Here is a 26,670-nt window from a genome sequence, read left to right as displayed (position 1 = left end):
CCCCCCGCGGCCACCGCCGTCCTGGACACCGGCAACACCTTCCCCCCCCCACCACCCCCCCGGGCCTCCCGCTTGCCCTTGCTTCACACGCCCCACGTTAGCGCCTTTCATGGCAACGGCTCCAAAAGTTAAAAACACTGAATTTAACTTTTCGGACCCAAATTCTGAGGGGCTCCTCGCGGGCAGCGAGGCTGCCAGGGCGGGAGGGCGAGCCCCGGCGCTCTCCCGGGGAATCGATCCCCTGGCGCAGGCGTAGCGCAGAGCCTGAGGGGTCCCGGAGGCCACCGCCCGCCTGCCCGAAGAGGCGAGGGGACACGGGCGAGCCGGAGCAGCCGGTACCGGAGCGGGCGGGCGGGCACCGCGGCGGTCAGCCCCGCCCACCCGCGACCGTGCAGCACGCCCCAGCGCACGAGGTTTACCGCTGACGCACGCCATTCGGCCACGCCCATCGCGCGTTTCCATTGGCTATCGGGGCATAAGGCACGCCCACCCACACCCCCCCCGGGGCGCCTCTGTGGGCGGGGAAGAGGAGCGGTGGCGGCTATGGCCGGGGGCGAGGCGGGGGGAGGAGTCACGCGACGTCGTTCCCGCTGCCCCGCGAGCGCGCGCCCCGCCTTGCCGGGTACCGGAAGCGTGGCGGAAGATGCCGGAAGCGTCGTACCGGTTGCCGGAAGCGCCGCGCTGTGGTTTTTGAGGGTGGTCTTGCGGTGGGTGGGGGACGGCAGAGGCTGAAGGGGGGGGGGGGGGGGGGGGGGCGTGGGCAAGGGTCACGGGTGGGTGTCTCTGTGCGCGGCCGCGGGCTCGGCGGGGCCGCGTCCCGCCGCCACGCTCCGGCCTCTTCTACCGCCTGCCCTCCGCCCTCCCCGGGGCCTTTGAGGCCAGGGACTCCCCTCCGCCCGCGGTTCCGCGGGTATCTGTGCTCGGCTCCGCTTCTCCCGGCGGGCGGGGCTCCGGCAATCATCCCCCCCTTTCCTCGGGGCGGAGGGGGGACCTGGTCGCTTAGACTCCTGTTCGCTTTGCAGAATGTGAGACAGCTGCGTTTTATGTGGGACTCGTGCCTCTTCGACTTGTGTTTCAATGGCGCACATCACCATAAATCAGTATTTGCAGCAAGTAAGCGAGTTTTTTTTTTTTTGTTTGTTTTAATTTGTGGGCGCAGTTAGGGTACATGGATGTATTTTTCTTTGCTGTAAATGTTGCCTTCTTTAAGAACTAAATCAACCTACAACGTGTGATGTGGTAAAGAAATATACTTCTTAAGTCTGTATTGAATATACCAGCTCTGTGACAAGAATGTATACCTGGAATTTCTGAAGACTGTGGTGGTTACTCATATAATGGATAGTGAAGTAATTTATCCGTAAGAGCTGACATGGTGGGACTGTGCGTGCAGCAGCAAATGCAGCTCAGGGATTTAAGAATGACGGAAAGAGGGAGGCACGGCGTGTATGGCATTGGAGGATGGAGAAGTGGGAGCAGAGTCACAAGGACACCAGCTGGGCTGAGCCCTCAGTGTCAGGCTTTTAAAAAGTATGACCGCTCTTACTGCTTCTTTCTGAACCATCATACGTACATCGTGGTTATCATCTTACTTCAGTCATTTGTGTGAAGGGCACAAAAAGAGAGAAATTGGGTCTTAGTCTCAAAAACGGAGCGGCGGAGATCTCTCGGGACAGTGATCTGCTCTGAAAAGTTAACATATTGTCCGGTTGACAGTGCATTTAATGTTTAGTAAGAAAAATTACTTCCAAAACACAAAATTAGCTCCCCTTTAGTTGAGAAAAAAAAACAAAAACACTGATCTCTGAAAGCATTTAAGCAGTTGATTTTCCCTCTTTTGCTGCCTTTCTTGTTATTTTAGCCTGTGATTTTTCCCATTTGCTATGAGTTCTCCATACAGCAAAAAGATCCTATTTTTTTTTCCTGTCAGGACTCAAATATATGACAAATAAAGCACAAGCAGGAGGAAAGGAATTCTGAAGAAATAATATTTAAAACTACTTCCACAACTGAAGAAATTTCCAGCTTGATGTTGCAATAAACTGCTCAGATTATTTTTTACAAGGAGTTATTTAATTCTGCAGGAAGCAGAATTAAAGCATTCTCCCATAGAATATAACACTTCCAGGCTTGACAGGTTTCAAAAGTATTCTCTACAGATGCTAGTCTAATATCAGGTATTGCCTTTGGAATGATATCTACGTGTTTAATCTACCTGTCTTAATTTTTAAGCGCTACTCAAAGATTGTCTATGCCTTCACACACACGTTTGATGCCCAACTGGAATTTTAAAAAGCTTAACCAAATCTCGCTCACAACTGCTGTTTTACAATGCTAAACCCATGTAAGTTGTTTGGCGATTCTCTTGGTTTGCTGATATCCTACAAATAAAGAAAAAACGACAGTAGTGTTCATTATCCCTGATGCCTTTTTGAAAAAGAGGGGTATTGAAAGTACAATATTGATTAATTCAGTTTTTAAAGCTTTAAAAGCTCACATTTGAGTTGGTATTGCTGTGGATGAACAGGGATATCAAGAAGGTGGCTTCTGTAGTCACGTGTAAATATATTGCATGACTGTGGCTGGATTTTACTCTGTAATGTGGCTGTTTTCTTTGGTAGGTACAAGAAGCCATTGACAGCAGAGATGGACAATTTTGTGCAGAGTTAGTATCATTTAAACATCCACATGTTGCAAACCCAAGGCTACAGGTGAGAATCTGTTTTTGAACTTTCTTTTGCTTTCAGTTTTCCTAGCTCTCTATATGGGTTACTTTCCATTGGAGATAAACCTCAGAAATCTGTTTCACAGGCCAGAGCAGGATCCCCGTGTAGGTTTTTTTCCCTTTTCTTCTTACAAGGATTTTTTTTTTTTTTCCTGGATGGCTTTTTGTGTTCCACTTTGAATTGTTTTCTGGGTAGATAGTCTTGAAAGTCCCTTCTGGCCAGGTCTACATTAGCTAGTAATGTGGCACAGTGGAAGTGACTATAAAGAGAAAACCAGTGGGTGTTTGTACTATACGCATTTCCAATGCCTTTATTTAAGGCTAGCTCTAATCTGGTTTTGGAGACAGGGCCCACACTAGCAATTCATTACACTGGATGTGATTATTAATATAACTTAAGGCTCTCATAGATAGTGAAGGCATGTATGCATAAAACTGCCCTGGCAAAATATCCATATGTTGCTGTTTCTGATGCTTTGGATGTTCCTTTAATGTTGCATTGTTTTATTCTATACTTAGCTTCCATCTCCAGAAGAGAAATGTCAACAAGTTTTGGAACCACCATATGATGAAATGTTTGCAGCCCACTTAAGGTAAAGATGGATCAGGAATGTAAAGTCAGTTGTGAGGTATCCAGCAGGGATGGGGAAGGATATCCTTGAGTATACTTAATTATTTTAAAGGGCTTACATCTGAAAACTTGGTATTTATTACTCTTACAAATAATGCTAAAACTTCAGGAAATAAAGACCTCTTTCCATGTAAAATATGCTTTATGTATTTGGCAGTCATCTGCATATGGCCACTGACACAGCTTTGCTTTTCATGCTTGCTGTTTCCTTTGCTCTGCATTTATGAGCTACGCAAGAATTTACAGTGAAATAAGTAAGCGAAATAAATATTTTTAAAAGGGAATTTTAGTCATAGAAGTGCTCTTAAGGTAGCTTTAGGACCTAAGTAATTCTGTGAGGCTTTTATTTAAAAAAAAAAATCTGCATTAACACAGTCTTTAGTTCACTTTCAACAGTCCTGGAATTTTTTTTATCTGTGCTAATCTTGGTGGCAGTTTCAATAAGCATTAGTATACTACAGTCAATACTGTACGTATTCTAGAAACAAATCCCCATTCATCTCGCAGGTCAGTTTCCTACAATTACCAAGCTTAGTGCTGCGTTAAAATACTTGTGCCATTTTGTTAGGAGCATTTCTAATCATATTTCTGTATCTATTCTAAATAAACAGTAAGCTCTATGCCCATTAAGAGGCAAAAAGAAATATTTGTCTTGTGTATATGGTATTTTCTGATGCACTAATGCACCTTCTCTTTGACAGGTGTACTTACGCTGTTGGAAACCATGACTTTATAGAAGCATACAAATGCCAAACAGTTATCGTCCAATATCCTTTTCCATAAATATTGTATATTTTCAGATTAACTCTGTCTTCTTGTAGAATAAGTTATCTTTACCTCTTTTAAAATCTAATAGAATGTGGTCTGCTTCCAAATACAGTTCAGCTATTTAGGTTCTTAAGCAAGGAAATCCAGATAAACTCTTCTCCTTTCAACCTTCTGTAGAACTAAGAAGGAATCTGTCACTTGGCTCTAAAATAGTAATACTATATAGATATATATGTAGATATTATATAGAAATAGAATAGATCTAGAAGACTCTCAAATCATTAATACACCTCCCAGTTTGTACTTGGCTTGAGGGGAAGATACCCGTAAAGAAAGCTGCTGTCTTATCTCCAAGTGGCCAGCAATCCCGACTGCTACTGCCACACCAAGGAGTGACTGGGTGTGCTTATGTTCTTCCCTACTGCCCCGTTGCACCCTGAGTCCTCATCTACTTGCTGCTTTTTTTGTTTCCACCCTTCCCTCTAGTAATATATGGCACCTTTCACCTGCTGTTTTTTAAATCTGTGCTTCATTTCATAGCATTTTAAATTCTCCTAAATACAATACATCTTTCCTGCGAGCATTTCAGGCGCATAAAGAAGAAAACTGGTGAGTGCATCACGGAGAGCTGCTAGAAGCTAGACTCTTCTCTTTCTCTAGTATAATACCGTAATAGTGAAACTAAAATTATGCCTATAGTTTTTGCTTATCCCCAGCAACACTTCAATGCAGCCTAATTGGTTTTTAGGCTTTTTTTGAGTTTTTAGATCCAAAAGTGTGAAAACTAAACATCTGAGCTTAATTATATAGAATTATGTTCCATAAGTAAACATGTGAAGAATTTGTTAACGGTGGGATGATATTAAAGCCACAGTAAAAAAGTTTTCAGAATTAATTCTTCCTCCAGCATAGGATTTCTGAAATGCTGCAATCCTGAAGACCTTTCCTTTTAAAAAGTGCATCCTTCTTTATTTAAATGTATAATTTTCTAGTTTTATGACTAACTAGCAAAAAAAAAAAAAAAGCTTGTTTCTCATGTATTACTTATTGCATGATTTACACATACTAAGTATCCTCTCTTTTACTTTTCCAGGGCTTTACCTATTATGTATGCTGTAGCCCTCGATCTTCGTATTTTTGCTAATAACGTAAGTATATCTGATTAACAGCTTCATTACTTTTGTCTGTTAGAGGTGTCCATGGTGTAAACATTTTAGACTTTCTTACGTAGACTAATTTTGCTCAGTACTGTTTAACCAATTGTTCAGGATTTTGTTGACACATTAAATTCATCCAGTCCTGTTGAAAAACTAGGTTGCTCAGTCTGCCCACCTCCCATTTGCAGCTTGAACTAGAGAGGTTCTGAGGACCTGCATGTAGCTCACAGCAGTTGCTCAGAGCATATGAAGTGATTAAGTGCTGTCTTTGTAGAGCAGCATGGTGGCACAGCTCACTGTTTCCATGGGTTATCCTTGGGATTTGGTGGAGGTCTTTGTAAAGGTGGAGATACCCCACTTACCACATCCAAAGAGGGAAGTTGTTGCCTCCTTTTCCCTCTTCCAGCCCTGTATACTGCTTTTAATGCTCACTGGAGCCCTTGCCGAGCCCGTACAACTGCTGACAAGCAAAAAGCCCCCACATTTACATTATTTTTCTCAGGCTAGTGAATTGAAGTAGCTTGTGTAGGGATCTGCTGAGAACTTCTAAGCCAGGGTAAGTGGTAGGGTCATGATCTTGCTCCTGGTCACTTTACCTGAAGAGGTTAAGCTAGAGTTCAAGTTAGGTTGGAGTTTGGCAATATCCAGTATTTTCAGTGTTTGTCCCCTCAGCACTTTCTTGTGCCCACCCACCCACAAAACAACGCATTTGGCATGCTTCCACAGAGAATATTTTGTGTGTGTGCGTGTGCCTGCTCTGTAAGAAGTCTCAGTTCTCATTTTGAATGAGGCAAACTGATCTATCTGAGATGCATAAGAAAAGTGGGATCAGTCATGCTGGAAGTGGTTGAACTCTGTCTTCTAACATTAGTATATTCAAACGGTGTGGATACAAAGACTTCTGTGGCAAAGGATGCATTTCTATTTCTTCTCTTTAATGTTTCAGCTAGTGAGAATGCAAGCATTATAATAAAACTTTAGAAAGCACATGGTAAATAACTACTCACTATTTGTTTCCCCCACTCTTTGTTTTTGTTTAAGTTCTGCATTAATCAGTGCATGGCTGTCTTCCATGTGTTGGCAACTCATTTTTTCTCTTGCTGCTAACATATGTTTTCCATTTCTTCTGAAAGTCTCAGGTCCTAGCAGTGTGTGTTACTGCTAGAAAATGTCAAATATGGTTTAGAAATAAAATCTAGCTTTCGTGGCTGTGGAGAGAAGTTTAATTATAAATTCTGAGCCTCAAACTCTGTAACTGGGGAATCATTGCTTCTGTTCAAAAGACGTTTGAAAACTTGAAGTGTTGATACTTGATTCACCTATCAGGTGATCCTGAATTTAGGTTTCTGAGAGCTGCGTTAAGCTTAGTGGTGCTAAAGGTAATAGCAGTCAGTGCTATTTTCAAAGGACTGTCCTCCCATGCATTAGGTTTGGTACATGTTCAGGGGCCTCTTCAACTCTTTTCTTTTGTTCTGTGTGCTTGACTGTTTTCTAGATTTGGGGGATAGCAGGCATGACAGATCTATTGCTATACTACTTTATAAAATGCTGTTTTAAGGAACTAAACTTTTACAATCCAGTGAACCAGGATGTAAGAATTACATATTGTTTCTTGGTGTGTAATGATAGGCAGATCAACAGCTAGTGAAGAAAGGGAAAAACAAAGTTGGCGACATGTTGGAAAAAGCAGCAGAACTGCTGATGAGCTGTTTTCGAGTCTGTGCCAGTGACACGTAAGTGAAAGATCCTCTGTAGAACTTGCACTGTTAAATGAAGAGCTTGCTTAATTTTATATAAGATTTTCCCACTTACTAAGAACATATCTGGGTACGAATGAACACTTCTGAGGCTCGTTTCCTCTCATTTATAGTCTGTTCTATCTTGGCTATTAACTACAGCTGGAGAGGCCTCCCATCAGGTTTCACATTCCTAGCAGATGTTGTTGGGATGGTCTGGTTATGTTCCCGTTTCTCAGGAAAGATCATTAACGCTTTTGTTCCCTGTTCAGTTATGAAGTTTGCTTCATTAGGATTAGATGGAAAAGAGGTGACTGTTTGGCTTCCAGTCTTAGCAATTTTAACACTTCCGAAGTAGAGAAAATGCTTCTTTTTTCCATCTTTCTTTCACCTCGAATATTATAAGCAACTGCTATGCTAGTGTATATGTTACCTGCAGACAGCAGTGAGGACCCTGATGCAGATGAATAATATTTTGCATGACATCTTTTCATTATGTTGAGAAGAAGCAGAACAGAACTGTTTAAATTTAAGATGGGAACACATGCTCTGTTTTGACAGTGCTGGTATGGTTTGAGACAAGGAGTTTGGCCTTGACTTTTCAGATACTTATTTTTTTACCCTAGAAATACATAAAATCTATATGGAGGGAATTTACCATAAGGACAAAGTCATAATTTTCCTACCGTGTTCGGTGCTAGCAGGTTTTTTCCTTTTTTCTTATGACAGTCGAGCAGGCATTGAAGATTCCAAGAAGTGGGGCATGTTGTTTCTTGTGAATCAGCTGTTTAAAATTTATTTTAAGGTAGGGTTCAAGTCTGGTAAGCTGTGTTTGGTATTTTAAATTCTAAGTCAAACCACCCTCTTTTATATGATACTATCTATCTATATTCTAAGTAAAATGCAATTTATTTTTTTTTAACAGATCAACAAGCTCCATCTATGTAAGCCCTTAATTAGAGCAATTGACAGCTCAAATCTGAAGGATGAATATAGTATGGCACAGCGAGTTACATACAGATATTATGTTGGACGCAAAGCCATGTTTGACAGTGACTTTAAGCAAGGTACTGTGTGCCAGTAAGACAGATTTAAAGTCTTGCTGCTTAGTGTGAAATCTGGCTCATGTCATGTGTGTGTGTGTGACTCAAAATGTGTGTAAAAGGTGCTGTTGCGTTTGCACCGATCAAAGGAAAATTCATGCTGAAAGATCCAAGGCCTGCAAGCTCAGTCAGGTCAGAGATGAGATTACATGACACTTCTGATTGTAATACATGTAATATTTGTGTCAGTGAAGTTCTCTGTAGTCCTATGCATTATGTGTGTGCCTAGTAAAAAGTATAAGCATCCAGAAGAATAGCATTGTAAAAGGTTTCACAAAGGAGGCTTGGCAACTCTCTTGTCCTCTTTAAGTTTCTGTGTGCCATGTAGGAAATCTTCAGCAAACTATACTGTAGAATTAGTTTCTCAGTGCATCGATTTTGGAAAATGTTCTGAGATTTCTAATAGATTCACTGATAGAAATGCTCCTAGAGCTGAAGTGTACAACTTTCATCGCTAACCGAAGCCCCTGACCAAACTCTGTTCTGGAGCTGGTTTTGTTACTCTAAACAGTGTCTTCTGCCTGTCGGGCTTGCAATTTTTCTCTCTCGGTGAAAACTGATGAGAAATTTTCTTGTTGTCATGCTGTGTGATCTCACTGGCACGTTTCTGCAGCTCAGCAGGTGTGTGCATCACATGCAGCTTACATCCACTGAAGGATGTAATCTGCAAGTTTAGAAAATAGTGTTCTGTTTCATCAGTGCTGCTTGAGTTTCCCCCCTCCCGTAATAGTAGCACAATAATATTACGGAAATGAGCTGAAAATTCTAATATTGCTTGTAACTGCTACCTCTGACATCTAGACCTTGACAAATTTTCTTTGACTTTCTGATGGAAGATTTATTTTTCTGGTAATATTTTGTATTTCGTGTGAGTCTCCAATAATTCTTACAGCGTTTTTCTTAATGTATTTTAATCAGTGTGATTTTTTTATATAATTTCAAATATCATATGTCCAAGCCAGAGATGGACATGGAGCACAGAATTTGGATTACAGTTTTAATCCATTCCTGTTGTTGACTCATGTTACTAGAATTTTCATTTGTGTCTGCAGCTGAAGAGTATCTGTCATTTGCCTTTGAGCACTGTCACCGCTCAAGCCAGAAGAACAAAAGAATGATTTTGATCTACCTGCTGCCAGTAAAAATGTTGTTGGTGAGTAGTTGTTACTCTTCTAAATAATGGAGGGGGGGCAGATAACCAAAGTAATGCTCAGTTCTGTACTTGTTTTTCCCTTACTGGAATTCAGAGGCTATCTGTGCCTGACCCCCATAAGAGCCAGCGTATGCACAATTTGTTGTGAGAGAACAAAAAATTTTGAATCGTCATTTATAGCAACACAGGAAGGGAGAAAGGGCAGCGGGGAAAAAAAACAACCAAGCAAGCAAAAACCCTGCCTTCCTTTCCCTCTGCCTTCCTCCCATCCTTCCTAAAGGTGCAACCTGAGGTTACTTCTGTAATAAAGATAACTTTGAGTTCTTTGGAGAAACACTTAACAGTGTAACTTCCGTCATGTAGCTGAGTGTCTGTCTGGTCATCAGCTACACAGATGCGCCGGGGAACGTGTGGATTCACTAGTACAAATCTGTCTGCTTCTTCCACCTGGTGAAGGGAAGGAGGATGTGTAAACAGGTGGCTGAAGACTGTTGAGGGGGGTTTGCCACAGGAGAGGAAGGATTCCTATCTTTGGGCTTTCTATTTGCACCTTTTACATTTGCCCATTTGAGGCCTGTCAGAAGGGTTATGAAGTAGAGCATTTTGGTTTTGGACAAATCAATGAAGACTGGTTACTATTTGATCATTTTGTCTTTCTGTTAAAAGAATTAAGTACATCCTTGATTTTTGTTCCTGTCCTTTCCCATGTGCTGTGCTAGCATTTCAGTATCCCTGAGCTAGTAGGTTATGCTAACAATTAATTCAGTGTAGCTAAGGGGACAAGAACTAGATTTTAGAGCTTCCTGTTCCTGGCCCTATTACTGAAGTTACCGTGGAGAATGTTGTTATCAGCTGCTCCTGTGAGTCACCATCTTTCACCTTTGCCCCAACCTGTTTATGACCATCCTCCCTCATCCATCCAGTGCTCCCTTTCCAGTCCCTTGCAGTGTCCGTTGGGTAGAGGGGAGGCATAGTGGGTATGATAATTGGCTTCTGGTTTTAATTGTTTAATTACTGAATCTTACTGGTTCTTTTCAGATCAATCAGTGGCAGGGTTGATAAAGGAAAACTTAGAGTCTTCCTAAAAACTTTGTCCTGGTCATGACTGGGTGCCTTAAACTGGTGGGTCCTTTAGTGCCTAGAATTACTGTGGATTTTCTGGAGCCGTTCTTCTGTACAAGAGTCGTTAAAGAAACTAGATAAAGGTCATTGGTTTTACAGTTGCTTTTTTTTTTTAATTAGAGCCCAAACATTAACCTTAAAATGTACAAAAATAGCTTGGATGTTTTGTTTTGTTTGTTTTGTTTTATTCTTAGCAGATCTCAGTAAACATGCAGCTGAGTCCTGGTCTCAGCTAATCCTCCAACCTGGAAAGGAGTTACCAACAGCATAGCATGATGGTAACTAAATTTAAAGTCTGACCCAAGTCAATGTGCAATCTGATCTCTGCTGTGCAGGGCAAAAAAAACAGTTTCTTTTTGATAGCATAGGTGGTTCAGTCTTACCTGATCTAGCAAGGAGAATTAATTTTGTTTCTTTCAATTTAAACTTTATCTGTTTTTTGTGTGTGTGTTTATTTTTGTTTTTTGAGAGTACATTTTTATTTCTGCACAGGGGCACAGTGAAGAAAAAGTGTGGTACAGACTGAGCTAGCACTTGACAGTGCTGAAGCACTGCTTATATTATTAGTAATGCTTGAGATTCCTGCAGTTCTGTTTGCAGATTAGATCATACAGCCATGACATAAAATTTGGATCTGCCTAGGCCTCATGTCACAGGATCCTGATTTTACAAGTATGATAGCTGTTCCCCGACATTAAGAAATATTAAGATTCCCTAAACCATGATAAATAGTTATGAGTTGAGCTACAAGGTGTTTGGGTGTGCCAAGGGGATTGTTTTACAGGTACTTTTATTCTACTCTTATTCTGTAGGACAACAAAAAAAAAAAAGCAGTTAATTGTATTTTTCTCTAACAAATGTTTTTATAGATTACTAGATTACATGTAAAATGTGTTTGACTTTACCCTGGAAACTTAGAAACCGTTTATTTTTCAGGGCCATATGCCAACAGTTCAGCTCTTAAAAAAGTATGACCTTATGCAGTTTGCTGAAGTAACAAAGGCTGTGAGGTATGGTGATCATTTTATTGGATTGTGTGTTAGTTCAAAAAGTATTAAGTAAAAGGTATTTATTTGGGATGATTTAGGAAGGAAGGGGAGGGGTATTCCTACCAAGTCAGACAATTTTTTTTCTCATTTGGGTAGGAACTTCTCATGTTTTAATTTCTTCATCCTTGTAGTGAAGGCAATCTTCTTCTGCTGAATGATGCTCTGACAAAGCACGAGACCTTCTTTATTCGATGTGGAATCTTTCTTATCCTTGAGAAGCTGAAAATCATCACGTACAGAAATCTCTTTAAGAAAGTGTAAGCATAACAAAACCTACATTTTTGCAAAACCAGATTTAATATGGTTTCACCTAGGACTGAGATAGAAATCTATATGCTCCTTAGTTCTCTCTGAGAGAGCTGAATTTATGTTAAAGCAAATTTATTGTAGAACAGCCATTTTTCTAGGAATCAGAACTTTTAAGTGATTGCTTCTCAATAACAGATTTTTTCCCGTTGTTTCTTTCAGATATTTACTACTGAAAACCCACCAGCTATCTCTAGATGCCTTTCTTTTTGCCCTGAAATTCATGCAAGTAGATGATGTTGATATTGATGAAGTCCAGTGCATTTTAGCTAACCTTATATATATGGTATGTGCTGACCACTTGTTGTCTAGTCCTTCCAGATTACAGACAGTAAAAAATATTGGGTAGAGAACAAAAGTTTATTACAAAAAATATACCAGTAAGCCCAGGTTTTCTTGTGTAAAAAAGTAGATTCATTTGTGCCCAAAGTGGAATGTTTTCATTTGCCCTGAGGGCTTCCTCTAGGTCCTGCCTTTTTTGCAGGAATTTGTTAAAATTGAAGTTGAATTTTACATTACAAATCCAGTACTGACATTTCTACGTACGCATAGGTACTGATTTAAAAATACAAAAATCGTAACTGGGACTAAAAAGGGATTTGTTCTTCTGCGTTTGAAGTAGGAGACTCTTGACACTGACATGAGAAAAAACAAAAACCAAATTTCTTTGGTTTTGTTTCACATTTTGTATTTAAGTGGATCTCAAGTACTTGTGAACAGATAAAGGCTTGAAGTTAGAGGTTTCTAATAAATTGGGGGTTTTGGATCAGTAGGGTCTAGGAATAACAGAAGGTGGGATTAGATCACTGCAAGATTTCTTTCAGTGTTACAATACGGTGTCTGAAAAGGGAGTACTATGTCATTTAGTTTATTAGGTATGGAACAGCGATTAATTCAAATCCTCATTTTAAAGTGAGCAAGAGTAAATTTAGAAGCACTTGTGTAGAGCTCTGTCTCTTCAAGGAGCTGTGAGCAGACCAGTAGAGGGCCCTGGCAACAGGCTCTCGGCCCGACAGCGCCGTCAGTACGCAAACATGGTGGTTGTTCCAGCTGCCTGCTCCCTCTCTGAATTGACCCACGTCCATAAATTGGATCCTTGTAGATATTAAGTACAGTAGTGCAGCGGTGATTGAGTATACACACACAGCTTTGCTTCATGTAGTCTGAAGACAGCTGAGATTATAGGTGTTGTTTACTGGCTCCCACTACTAACGCTGTCTTTTTTTCCTTCTGCCAGGGTCACATTAAAGGCTATATATCTCATCAGCACCAAAAGCTTGTGGTCAGTAAGCAGAACCCATTTCCTCCGCTGTCAACAGTGTGTTGAGAATTGCGTCTTAGCCGTGCAAGTACTTTTCAGATACTCAGCTTGTCCAGTGGAGCTGCTCCTAATCGCCCCGAGAATGCTGTAAATGACCTGGTTCATGTCCAGGACTGGAATACCAGGAACTGTTTGTGGCTCCTTTCCCAGAATGACCAGGGACCGCCAGTGTTACAAAGTGCATTGGAATGAAATGCTAACTTTTCAGTGATCGCTTCCGCAGGCTGTCTAGATCATTCAAAGTATTTCATGAGGAGATAAAGCAAAGCATTCCAAATTCCTTCCAAACTACTTAAAAGCTCTTACAAAGTACTTTGTGTTACTATTTCTGCATTTATCTTTCAGACAGGAGAAGTATCGTCCTTTGTTGCCTGTGTTAATCCATTCTTCAGAATGGAAATTATGTTTTCTTTCATAGTTTCCATTTTTTTTCACGTCTTTTCAGTAACCTTACTGGTACTAAATACTCTCTCCAAGCTTTCTCTAAAAACTAGAGAAGTACTTGACACCAAAAGCTTTACTGTGTCAGTGATACTTACAGGTTCAAGTAAATGTGTGATTTTTGTCTGTAGGTACCCACAGATGGGTTTGGGTTTTGTTAATTCTGGTAATATTTTGTTTTGGTTTTGTTATGATGAACAAAAGCTTATCTAAGTAACTTAATCCATACTCTCTTTTTTTCTGCTTCTGGGGAAAACACTGCCACTGGATCCGTTATTCTAAGTGTTACTACCTTGGGAGTTCTGTTTGTTTGTTTGGGGGTGGTACAATGTAACTTTGTCCACAGTGAGGGGATGGTAGTTTGGGGTTTTCTAAATTATTTTGAAAGAAAATAAAACATTTTTTTTCCCCCCTCTTTGAGAGCTGGGTTTTATTTTACCCACTAACTGACGTGGACGTGATTCATAAGGAAAAACACAGGTACCATGTCTAAGGGGAAACATTTTTTTAGTGTGGTGAGAGTAGTCAAGTCCTACATGAACATAGGCATTGAAAGGCTTGGAGTTCCCCTAGTCTTCTTAAGTTTTACTTGTATGGATGCTGAAATAAGAATATGAATTCACTGAATCAAACTTCAGGGTAACAAAAATTCAAAATACTCATTTTTCTTCTAGCAACATTTAAAATCCCAGAAAAACATCAATGCTTTTTGAGTTATAGGATGAACAGTTCTAGGAAACTTAAAAGTTCAGTCATTTTTTAGTAAAATAACTAGGTTTACCACATCATGGCTTTCACCATACTGTGCGTCAGCAGAAGGAGGAAAGATAAACAGGCTTTTCTGTATGAATTGGAGTTACATACATATCATTGCTGCAAATAGTGATAGAGAGTCAAATGGTGGGTGTATTGCCTGCATCCAAATGTTTCCTTGCAGTGATTGGTAGGGGTTCGGTGCTGCAGAGTTGGTTGTGTTTGTATCTTACTTCATTTTTTGTTTAAACCATATCATATACCTCGCAGTGTTAGTGAACAGAAGTGCTTCCTGGTCAGTGTCTTCAAGTGGCCAAGATCCCAGGATACCAGTCAGAAACCAAGTGCCCTTATACTCAGTAGCTACAAAGCTTCCTCCAGCCAGTCGTTTGTCTACAGCCTCCTGGAGGTGTCCACAAAACTGCCTGTTTGTGAGGCTAATGTTGAGTATTTGTTTGCAGTCCTCAGCAGGAAGGTATGAAACGTGCAACTCCTCACCTTGAAGTTCATCACCTTCCATTCCCCAGCCACTGACTGTACCAGCCAGCTTGGGAATTAAAACGTGTTCTGCAAAGTCTCTTTCAGGGGTGCATACAGGAAGCTGGTGGTTGTTGCACTCAACGTGTTCTTGGAGTTGTAGTAATGCAATGTTGTTCTCACCAGTGTCTTCATCATACCGGATGTGTATGTGTTTCTCTCTAACTTGCATTATCTTCTCAGTTCCACACGTTCTGTTCGGCCCTGTGAAGCAATGACATTTCACTGCTCTTAGGAGTAATTTATGAGACACCTGAAAACCGCATGCAAACTGACGACAGCCTAAGCATGCTGAGACATATGTGCAGCAGGGAAACTAAAGGTGGTCTTTCTTGAAACTGCTACAGTAAAGGTCAACTACTAGGAATGATATATTGGCAGCTTTTTAATGCTTGTGTAGAAGTATGCATGATTCAGAGGGAAGGACAAATGCCCAACAAGAGAAGTGAATTTTTAGCATGAAACAAAAGCCACTTCTAAATCCACCTGGTTTAGCTTATCCCTAGGTGCTGAGTTCTGAATTGCATTCAATAGGCAGTCGTCTCTGCTTGGCTGGTAGGGGGGGAATGGGGCAACTGTAGTTCTGGTTTGAGATACATCAGTGAGATGCTCAAGTGAGATGACAGCAGATATGTTTCCTTTTGCAGTATTTTTATGCAGCAAAAATTTTAGTAAGCTTTTTATGAAGTTAGCTTGTCAATACTAAAATGTGCTGCAACAATAGAAAATAGGTTTGATCACCTACCAGCACCAACGCTGATTTCAAAATGGCTGTGCAGAAGGGCACACTCTGCTGTAGTCAGTACGAAGTTACTTTTTAGCAGCACTCCTCCACAGAAGCCCTTCCCTTCTGAGGTTAGCAGCAGGACCTAAGAAAATGCAAAAAGACAACGGAGTGCACTGTCCATGTGAGGTTGAGTGATGGGTTTCATGAATTGCTAGAAATACCTGCCAAGGAAATCGCTCATCACGTTTCCTCCCGGTTTCACTTATCAGATTATCACTGTCTTGAAGTCTGCCACATGCACATTGATCTATTGAATTAAAAAAAAAAATCAAAATCTCATGACGTATCATTTCAAGACAGCTAATACCTGCAAATACCTTATTGCTTCCACCTTGACTTTGGGGTTTTGTTTTTGCACCAAGGAAAAGGAGGACAACAGTTTCTCAGCTGGTGAAAACTGGTATTATTTGCTTGGCACCTGTAGTCTAATAGCTTAGGGATGGCACTGAACATTTTGGGTCATTGCGTGAGGGTTGTGGTGACCAGATTCACTGTATCCGTAGCTAATGAAATGAGGCTTCCCCTCCAGCCAGCCATCAGCACAGCTTGCTTCCTCATCTTTGTATCCTGTATTCGAATTGCGCCCAATACCTGATAGCTGTGGCCCAGTCTGGACAAGGTAAATCCCAGGTTTACCTTGCTGAAGCTATTACTCTGGGGATGTGCATGCCTTTCTGTTCTGGTTCAAACAGCACGTGTGCTTTTTGAGTGGATCCCCCAGCTACTTGCACTTGTCACACTTTCTGTTCACCTCGTGGCATGGTCTTGGGTCACACAAACTGGATTCTGTTCAGGTGAAGCTAAGCCAGAGACACCCTCAAGGAGCACATATGTGCTCTCATAGCTAATGGGTGCTTAGTCCACAGGACCAAACTAGAGCTAGTCTGAAGTAAAGGCCACCTGATGTGGACTGAGTGTGGACAGCAAGCCTTCCTCACCAAAAGCGTGGCTTTATAGCTCCCATTTGGCTGCCTTACTTGCTAATATAGACAAGGGCCCAAGTATACTTTTAGTAGACCTAGTTTATAAGGGGATGAGATACCAAGTATGAGATTGAAAAAATGAAGAGGGCTACTGCTTCAAGCTAGTTAACACGGCAGCAGATGTTGCCCTTCATTTATCAGACCATCAGGTGCCTGATGGAAATCAATTGAATCTCATTCCCAAACAGACAGGTCCTCAGTGGCGTTACTCTTTACCGAGCACGGGAGTGGAAAACCTGGCCCAGTGAGTAATATGTAGGATGATGCAAGTCCTCTCTGCAGACCCATGTTTAAATGTTCAGATCAAATATCGCTTCCTTTACCACTGCTCTGGCATCTTGGGTGGTGGTCCCTAGATTCCTCCTTTCTCTGTCCATTTTGGAAGGTCAGTAATACTCTCATCACTTGAGTCTCCAAGCAGGCTGATGGCATCTGGATATCAGAAGGGGTCCTGCCCACCCCAGCACTGAGCACGTACCCCCTGTACTTCCATGCTCACACCTACCTAACGCGATGCACTGTTTTTTGTCCTTCCCGAGCTCATAGCCGTCAGCGCAGGAGCAACGATAGGCATTGCTTCCCGGGTAGCAGAAGTGGTGACATCCTTCCTTTGCATGGTGGTGACATTCGTTTTTAGCTAAACAGAACAAGTGGAGAAAAAGCATTTGGAATACTTCCGCTGGAGTATTCTTGCATAGCTTGAGTCCTCTTTACTAAGCATTCTATTTTTACTCGCTTTATGTGGAGGTGGGTAAGGACTCTGGCTTGGTAGTATTCTCACTGCATTGTTTTTCCCCTTGTTAAGCAGAAACTTGAGACAGCTGTGTCTCTGCAGCGTCCACAGACTCATTGCAAACTGTGCTCACACAGCACCTCCCTGCACCAGGCTGTCTGCAGCTCTGAGTTTTGGGGAGTGTTAGACAAGGGTCAAACTAGGACTGCCATGTGAACACGTGGAAGGATGCCATGGGGTTTTTTTCTGCTGTCTTAAACAAAACACCAAGTATCTGCAGTCGGGGGACTGTTGCACATGTTAAGAAGGCAGGTATTTCTTGAGGAAGAAGGCTAAAGCTTTCTGGTTTTCAGCAAAACCTAATGCATCACTCTTATTTCTCACGCTTGTGCTAAGAAACCTAAAATTAACAGTGGCCAAAGATAAGGAAAGAAAAAGGGGGGCAGTATTCACCACCTCGAGATGTGCTCAGTTACCTTTCCATAGCTGAGCAAACACTTAAGCTTCAGCACAAAGCCACAGGAGGATCACTCATTCGATGGTGCACCTAGCTCACAGGTGAAGACGTAGCAAAAAACCTCACCTAACCTGGCTCTCTAAGGCTCATGTTGAGCAGATCCAGTTCCCAGCACTGGTCCAAGCCCTGTCACCTTCCGTGCTCCCCTAGAAGCTGGTCACAGTCCCACCCCTTATGCAGAAAATAGCCCTGCCTTGTGGCAGCCAGGGCCTCTGCCACCCCAGGGGACCTCCAAGACAGCAGAAATACCGATGTAAGGGCTGGAAAGTAGAACCTGGCAGACGTAAAAACGTAGGATCCAGCCCAGAGTGTTTTATGTGCCAGAAAGCCTCCATTTTGCTTTAAGCCTTTTGCCCTTCCACTGAAAACGGTTTGTTTTCCGGAGTCCCTCCGTCCTGAGGGACTGTCTTGTGGAGGTGTGTGGCCTCGGAAGCTCTGGGATGGCTGGGAAGCCACCCCAGCCCCGCAGCCCTGGTTCTTCAGGCCTTACGCCACCTGGGCCCGCAGCAGGACACTGGGGACGGGGACACCTCCCACTCAGGAGGGAGACACCTCCCACTCAGGAGGGGGACACCTCCCTCTCAGGAGGGGGACACCTCCCACTCAGGAGGGGGACACCTCCCACTCAGGAGGGGGACACCTCCCGCTCGGGAGGGGGGACTTTTGCTTCGGCCCTTTTGCTGCATCCCCCGAGAAGGGAGGCTCAGGGGGGAGAGGCAGCCTGCGTAACCTCGGGGTGCCAAAACGTTTCGGCAGGCGGGCAGCACGCATCACCTCCGCTCTGCCAAGGACCGTGCGTTTTAACCTAAAATAGGATAACCGGCCGTCATGGGACGTCACCGGCTGCGTGTGGTTTCCCAGGGACCCCCCCTATGAGAGGAGATGGGGCTTCTCGGAAGAGGGGCGATGCCTTACCGAAAGCACAGTTCTCTCCCTCGTAGCCCTCGGCGCAGGTGCAGGTGTAGCCGCGGATGCTGTCCTCGCACACGCTGTTGTGCTGGCAGGGGCTCGACGAGCATCTCCTGCCGCCTGAAGAAAGGCCACAGGAGAGGGACGAGTCACCGCCGCCGAATTACGCAGCCCCCTTCCCGGCCCGCGAGCCCCTCGGAGAAGCATTGCGAGAAGCCGTTTGGAAGGAAATGGGGCTATGTCTCACCAAACTGCTCCTCAGGAGTCATTTTAGCTCCTCAGGGGTAATTTTAGACTCTCCGCTCCCAGAGGCACTCCTGCAGCCTCTGGCAGGGAGGCTGGGGAGTGCCCGGGGCAGAGCCTGCTTCTGGAGGATGGATGCTCTGCTTCGGGGAAAAAAACTGCCTTACAGCTCATGTGCTCACTGCAAATGTAATGTCAGACTGGTGGTTTAGGTCTCCCGTGGTAGGTTGATACACACTGGATAAAAAAAGCTGACATCAAAATTATACAGCAAGCAACACCAAAATAGGAGGAAATCTGGCTTTTACACATCCGTAGAATTATTATACAGCAGCTCAGACACCAGCAAGCTTAGTCTTGCTGATGAACCATATGCTGAAACCAGAGGATGTCCTCTCTGCAAGTGAAGCACCAGGCAGAGTTGCCAGTTTCCCTTCCAGCTGCCCACTGGAAAGATTCCAAAAGAGTTTGGAAACCTTCTCCAAATAACAACTGCTTGGTGTAGAGATGGGCGATCAGGGAGCAAGCCAGAAAAACCTAGCCTGGGACATGGTCTCTAACCTTTCTAAAATCTAAAACTTCATTAAAGAGGTCAACTTCTGTCAGCAGGCTGCCATAATTGGTATTAGGGATGGAAAGGTGAAAACCCTGCCTGGTACTGGTGAAAAAAAAAAACCCAAACAAACATCATCTGCTCAGGCTATGGGCATGTGTATCTTTTAGCGTTAGTGGTACTGAAAAACTGGCTTAAAGCAGTTACCACCTTCAGCCCACCTGCAGTCAGACACCATCGGCATACCCTGGCTCAATTTAGGTCTCCTGGGAGGGTTTTTAAGTGGGTTAGGGGGTGGTCATCAGCACAGCTGAGCAGCTAGAGTTGAGGAGTGAGGATGTCCAGCAGCAGTGGTCCGTTGCTCTCGCTAGGGAAGGGCTGTACCTACAGCCTGAAGCAAGTTAGATGGTTTCGGGCCTCTGACGTGCATGCTCAAATATAGGTGAGGAAGTCTCAAAAAATGTCTGGGGTCACGCGAGGTTCTGCAAGACTGGGAAAAAAGTAAATCTAGTCCCTAGCTTTATTAAAGGAGGAAAGAGAGGATTCAAGGAATTATAGAGAAATTGGCATGGTTTCTGTTACTGGAAAGCTACTGGAATGATTAAACAGTTTGTAAGCACCCAGCAAAATAAGAAGGTGGTTAGTAACAACCAGCATGCATTTTTCAAGATCAAGTAATCCCAACCAATTAAATCTCATTGCATTATAGGATAAGGAACCTAGCAGGGAATCAATGAACATCGTAGAATATAAATGTCTCAGATGACATGGTCTTTAAGTGAGCTAGAAAAACACAGACATAAGGCGCACACAAAAGTGTTTGAAAAAGTATGTTTAAAGAGAGATTACCATTAGCTAAGTTTATACTGTTAATATAAGGGGGTAAGGGACAAGTGTCGCCTCAGGCCAAGGCTGTGTACACCCACACTAGAGCAAGAAGGCACTGCATCAACTTTGACTTGAAGAGACCAAGGTGGAGCAGTACAAAACAGAGCCAGCAGTTAGGTGGGTGCTCAGCCTTTCTCCCCAGCCCTCTTCTATTTACAATGCAGAGCCACCCTCTGTACCCTGAACTACGGAGGGAAAGCAACACACACACCAAAAGTCTAGAAAATGAGGCTTGGGAAGATAGGATGAAAAAATGGGGTTGTTTAGTGAGGAGGAAAGAAGCCATGAAGATACACAGCAACGCTCTTCAAAATGTTAGACAAGATATCACAAAGAAGGAAACATACACTGCTATTCTGGAGGAATAGGATAGGACATAGTGGCTTTTAATTACAGCAAGGAAGCCACCCCTGAGGCTTAAGCCAGTAATGAATCCTGACTGTGGCTATGCTTGTTTGGATGGATCATTCTCAATTGGTTGCCCTTCTCTCTTCATAGACTAGAGAGGAAGCCTGCATGACATGCTTAGTACAAACATCCAGTGACTGAAATTAGAAGTTAATCCCACCCTCACAGAAGTGATGAAAGGCCAGGTACTTAGCATCATTCTTCATAACATTTATATCACTAATGAGATTCTTCTATGTAATGGTTCCCTAGACTCAGTGTTTTAGTGGCTTCTGCAGAAAATTAATACCAGCTGCTGCTTTTGCCACCTGCTTATCCACTGTTTAAACCTAAGATTAGAAATTAATAAAAGCTAAGTTAAAAACAAGATAAAAACTTAGGACAAGGCATGCAGAAAAGGGTGAGAGGGGAATAAGGCATAGTCACCCTAGGCCAGAGCCCCAGGTTCTTTGGTCAGGAGGCATCTAGTTACATCAGCCTCTCAGCCTTTACAGATTCATTTTTTGCCTTGAAGGCTGCCAAGGGATGATGCAGTGCCAGCGTCCAGAGTTTGCAGACAGCCCAGTAGCTTTTAACACCTGTTTACCTCCCTCAGATTGAAGTGCTAGGTTTGTATTTGGGAGGTTTTGCTGGTAAAGCTGCACTTCTCTATTGTATCAACAAAGCAGACTTTCTCAGGTCCCAGCTTGTTTCAGAACAGCCTTAAGTTCAGGAAAAGAAATAGCCTATTTACTATGGTAACATCTATTCATCTTCAATTTTTATTCACTTTGCAGTCTTACATGTTTTTTTCCTACTTATTACTTTTTTAAACCTTTCCCATCAACACTTTTCCTTCTGCTTTACTAGAAACATGACAAATAGCAACTGTTTCTTGTAGGTTAAACTGCTAAAACCTCTCAGAAAAGCAGCATTGGACTGAATCATCATGCTCACTGTGTGACACCACTATGAAGGAGAGAAACCAAGAGGCCAGCTTACCATAGTAGGCATCCCAAAACATTTTCTGGAAAAAAAAAAAAAAGGAAATGAGATTTTAATTCTCAAGTAATACAATTTTCCATAAATCTTCTGATAAAACGAAAACATTATATGAGAGAATATATTCTATGGTTTAACATTTACACAGTCGCACGACTGCAAATTCTGCCCTGCCAGCAAAATTTGAATGAGATGGGAGGGGGGGTTGCATCCTGCTTATTTTGTTGTTTCGCGAGAAGCTATAAAGGAAAAGAAACACTTTGCAGGCAAGAGAGGAACGGCTGCACCCTTTAGCAGTATGGCTTCCTGGAGAAACTGGCTGGCCGTTGTCTCCCTGGCGTGCAGCGGCCTGGGAAGTGACCCCATCCCATCCTGTCCCGTCCTGTCCCGTCCTGTCCCGTCCTGTCCCCCAGCAGGTGCTGCTGGAGGCAGAGGGGACAGCCGAGAGCCGAGCTGCAGGTCACCAACGCCGGTCACCACCCTCACGCGCCCCGCTTTTCCGTGGGTACACGCAGCCTTCCCCTCCCCGAGTGGGCGCCTCTCCCCACTCCCTGTACCCCCCCTCCGCCGGCTTTCCCCGCGGCACCCGGACCGCCCGCCCGCCGGCTCTTTCCTCTGCTTTCCCTGCAAACACAATCTCCGGCCAGATTCCCACCAAAGAGCTCGTCATCCAGCTGTACGTGTCAGGAGGGCCTCTTGTACGAGGGGACGTGCAGCCGCTGACCCAGTGAGCCTCTTTCTACAGGTCCCGCGGCTTGCCGGTGCATTTGCCTCCCTCCATCCCAACTCCCCCTTGCCCCTCCTTGGTCCCTCAGGGATGCTGAGGCTGTATTTCTGTGTGCGGTCAGGATGGGACAACAGCCGCATACTTTCACGACATAAGGCACAGGACACATCATTTTCAGGAGGGGACTTTAAAAGTGTCAGAGCTGACCTCTGCGTTTCCATTTTGACCACTGAAGACACCTGCTTTGCTTTCTACCTGCTGAGATGGAAAGCACAAAGATTTCACGTGGAGAGAAACCCAAGCAAATGAAGCAGGCTATGAAGCTGTATTTGACAGTAAAGAACCAAGGCAGTAATTTTTATTATGCACTCAGGAAAACAAAATACTTACAAGCATTTCATCATTTTCAAATACTTCTCTTGCTTCTTCCTGCGTACATCTCTCTTCAAGGCATTCCCTTTCCAAGCTGCCTTGGAGGACCTCCTCCAAAAGTAGGGAACTGGCACGCCGTTGTCTCTTGATAACATTATTTGCATCATCAGCTGATATAAACACTGGAATGTTGTATGACAAAATGCTACTATAAGTACTTAGATTCATTTCCTTATATACTTTTACCTTATTTTTTAAATGACAAATTCTTCTGGCTGATTCAGGGTTTCAGTTTCGTCATTAACCTTACCTATGGAAAGGACCCTACTTTCTTATCCCAAGGTCAGATGAGGAGTTGTGACCTTTTACTATTGGGGAGTGCTTGACTTGCTCCCAAGTGGGGAGAATTTGAAGTCATTCCCAATGTATTTTTTTCCTGCACCAGACAGACAGAGCAGTGTTACTGTGGCACAGCCAGAGAAAGGGGAAAAGGATTATCGTAGAGGCAGAGGCTATTTTGTAAGACTGTATGGGGCTTTCAGACTCATCAGTAGAAGTGAAAATTACTTGTATTTATTTATGATGATGGATCCAAACTGATGCCCTTTAGTCTTAGATCACAGGGATTTTTTTTGCTGAGAAGCAAAACTGATGTGGTTGACTTCTCAATCAAACCTCTCTTAGGTAGAATATATCAAAGCTACCCCTCAGCAGTGCTCAGAGTTAAGAGGGCTATATCATATACCGTCCTTTATGTGGAAGACACCATAATATTTTTGATTTAAGTAAAGAGGAGGAAAAATCAAAGATATGAGAATTATCAGATCTTAAAACTCCTCTTTACAATGATGCCTGCACAAAACCCGCCTGCCAGCCAGGCAGCTGGTGCCATGCTGGAGCTTGTTGCCTTTGACATTAAGCAGTATGTGGTTGTGTGTGTCAGCGTGTGGTTGTCAGTTTTCCTGTGTTTAGAAAGTAAACCCATTGTGGCAGGGACAGTTTCGTTCTGTTTTTTTGTTTTTTTGTTTGGGTTTGTTTTTTTTTTTCTGTTGCTTTGTTTTTTTTTTTTTTTAATTTTATACAGTGTTTGGGGGCCCCGAACTTCTAGGCACAAAGGTTGAAATAATCAGTAATAGTAGGATTGGAAAAAGTGACAGCAATAACAAAATTATTCTGAAACTGCATACAAATGCTTAGTTATGCTTTTTGAAGGATATCCAATAAGCAACAGGTTTGCATGTGACATTAAAAAAGAAAAAGCTTGATGACTGTGTTTTGCATTTTAAAGTGTTATCTTACGCCCCAGTGCACATTTCTGCCATGCAGTGGTTCCGATGCATCCAGCATGATGGGCAGTGCACTTCTGATGCTGCCAGGGCATTTTGAACCTTCTTAAGCAGTTACCATCTTTTTCTTCCTTGCCCAATTGCTCCTTATTTTTGACAAGCCATAGAGGATTGATACAGAAACATACATTTCTTCAAGCTATAATAAGCATGCATCTCAGCCTCTTTCATAGGACTCTTTTATTTTTATTTCAGCAGCAACTGGAAATATAAAACAAAATTCTCTTTAATATCTGGAGCACTCTTTAAGAATGATAAGAAAAGACAAAATATTACCCTGGTGTAAATGATGGTACCTCAAAATTACATTGCCTCAGTAATCTACCTCAGTTTTTACACAGCTGTATGAAATAACAGAAGAAATGTAAGGAAAATAAGGAACAGACACGTTTTGGTGATGTCACCCTGTGCTATAAAGTAAACACAATACAAGGTATAAAATTACTGGTGTTTTTAGAGGAGCGGTAGCACAAACCAAAAGTAAAGCCACAACAAAACAAAGGCCATACCTGTCTGCTCTGTCTGAAGGAAAAGGTCAGAGAGAAGAAACAATATTGTCCAAGAGCACCTTGTCATTGTTACCCTCTGAGCCTAATGGCTGCCTGCCTGCATTCCTGCAGCTCTTGGGGGAAATGGCTACATGAGAGATGTTGAAGTTTAAAGTCCAGCTGCTCATGAGAAAACAAAACCTCTAAGGGCAAAGCCGCAATGTCAACAGATGAAAAAAAACTCAAAAAAAACCCCTGCTTAGTGATGCAACAGTGCCCCTTCTCTTAGTGCACCGTCTGAAGGTTTGCAGGTTTGCCAGCTCTGTTGGGAGCTGCTCCAAGATTTGGGATTCCTCCTACCCTCCAGCCTTCACAAAACAGGGAGAGATGAACAGTATCAACATTTCTTTGTACCATATCAAAGCACAAGCTGGATGATGACTACAGGGCTCCATTTAGTGGCGTGGCTTTTTCATACGCTGTCCCCACAAAACATTTGCCAAGGGTTAGCTGCACTGGTCAAATCCCATCAGTTTTTGGAGCAACCAAGAAACCAAGCATGAGACTTCCCCCGTAGGGATATATGTGAATGGATATGGAGTTTTTCTTTTTCACTGTTAGGTTTGTACTGCCCAGCCATGAAGGAGAGCATGGGAAAGTCTTCCTTACTTCAGGATCTGGGTCACACACAGACACACAGAGTCTGTGAAAGGAGGTGTAAGTATGGAGAGGACCAGAGCACCTCCCCGGGCCCCCGTGCCATGCACCCAGCAGCCGGGGTGGCCCTCCTGCCTGGCCTGGGGTGAGAGGAAGGATAAACCCACTGGCGTGCGATGGCAGTGGTGGTGCAGAGATTTTTTTGGATCCCAGCACAGGCAGGCTGGTGGGAAGAGCACGAAAACATTTCTACAGTCAAAGCAACAACTGGTGAGAGGAAACGTGTGGGGGGGTTTATCTGAGTTAGAAACATAGAGACCATTCTGTGTTTTCGTGTCATAAATTCCCAGCTATTATTTGAGTATGCAGCTCTTCTAACAATCCATCTGAGCATTCACAGGTAAATCCCGAACAAAACTTCACTTCCCATCAGTTGCAGCTTTTAAAACCAGTTTCACGGAGTACCGAGGCCGGTGAGTGAAGCAGACCACACGCTTCACAAAGGCCGGTCCCTGCCAGCCCAGGGCTGACGTTACAGCTCACATCACGGCCCCTAACGCCTTCAGCAAATCATTAACCTCCGCGTTAAAACTGCATCGTGAGAGGGCTTGCCTGCACAGTCTCTGCAAAAATGTTGTTCCAGAAGTTCACTCAGAGTTAAAACCCTTCTAATAACAGGCTTGATTCTATTCACAGCCACTTCATAACCTTACGTATTTGTTTTTCCTTCCTTGATATTTCTGCAGAACTAATATAGCCTCCCATCCTCTCTAGTTAACGGTGTTGAGCTTTCTTTATTAAATGAGCTCTTCCTGCTCTCCTCACTCCTCTGAGGCCACCAAATCCCATTGTGCCCATCCCAACTGGCAGTTTCTTGACTGGGGAACTCGGGGGGCTGTTGCCAGTGGTCACCCCTGGGGGGTGGTGGGGGCGCTCAGCCAGCACCTCGGGTTCCCCAGAGCCTCTGTGGAGGCTCACCTTGCCCTCCTCGCCTTGCACGGCGGTGGTTGTGTTGCTTTTCCATATTCCTTTGGCTGTCCAGCCCCACGGGAGCGCCTGGCAGTGAGGCTGCTGCTGTAGTTCCCCTCTGGCCTGTGCCTCCCTGCCTTTACCTTCCCGTGACAACAAATACCGCCCCGTGCACACGCAGTATGGCAAGCCTGGCTCCCGTCAGCTTGAAAAATATGTCACCACTTGATGTCAGCACAGGACTTTGCAGAACCCAGCACAAAAATGTGGATCTGCAGATTACATTTTTTTCATTTAAAACAAGCTG

The 26,670-nt window shown here is 43.4% G+C and overlaps 2 protein-coding genes across 4 annotated transcripts; one reads left to right on the top strand and one right to left on the bottom strand.

Annotated features, from left to right (window-relative positions):
- Window positions 1–590: 590 nt before the first annotated feature.
- PCID2 (PCI domain containing 2) lies at window positions 591–13,927 on the top strand. 3 transcript variants are annotated; one of them, XM_042806079.1, is made up of 15 exons: window positions 591–707; window positions 1,023–1,113; window positions 2,622–2,711; window positions 3,245–3,318; window positions 4,058–4,123; window positions 4,692–4,733; window positions 5,218–5,272; window positions 6,911–7,014; window positions 7,747–7,822; window positions 7,943–8,084; window positions 9,173–9,273; window positions 11,332–11,405; window positions 11,576–11,701; window positions 11,913–12,036; window positions 12,988–13,927. In XM_042806079.1, exons 2-15 carry the CDS (start codon window positions 1,078–1,080, stop codon window positions 13,075–13,077), a joined length of 1,200 nt encoding a protein of 399 aa, XP_042662013.1. In that variant the 5' UTR covers window positions 591–707; window positions 1,023–1,077; the 3' UTR covers window positions 13,078–13,927. The 3 variants fall into 3 exon arrangements, with proteins under 3 accessions (XP_042662013.1, XP_042662014.1, XP_032853013.1); XM_042806080.1 differs by having other exon boundaries at window positions 631–696; XM_032997122.2 differs by lacking the exons at window positions 591–707; window positions 1,023–1,113 and adding an exon at window positions 2,065–2,344.
- PROZ (protein Z, vitamin K dependent plasma glycoprotein) lies at window positions 13,477–24,825 on the bottom strand. Its single transcript, XM_032997121.2, has 8 exons — window positions 24,759–24,825; window positions 22,922–23,085; window positions 21,805–21,829; window positions 18,738–18,851; window positions 17,078–17,209; window positions 15,751–15,836; window positions 15,548–15,671; window positions 13,477–15,006 (listed from the first exon to the last, which is right to left on the bottom strand). Exons 1-8 carry the CDS (start codon window positions 24,823–24,825, stop codon window positions 14,495–14,497), a joined length of 1,224 nt encoding a protein of 407 aa, XP_032853012.2. The 3' UTR covers window positions 13,477–14,494.
- Window positions 24,826–26,670: the final 1,845 nt, after the last annotated feature.

The sequence above is a fragment of the Tyto alba genome, unplaced genomic scaffold (assembly GCF_018691265.1).
Source record: "Tyto alba isolate M040663 unplaced genomic scaffold, T.alba_DEE_v4.0 Super-Scaffold_45, whole genome shotgun sequence".
In the NCBI taxonomy this organism is placed as follows: domain Eukaryota; kingdom Metazoa; phylum Chordata; class Aves; order Strigiformes; family Tytonidae; genus Tyto; species Tyto alba.
This window is presented reverse-complemented; position numbering and strand designations above follow the sequence as displayed.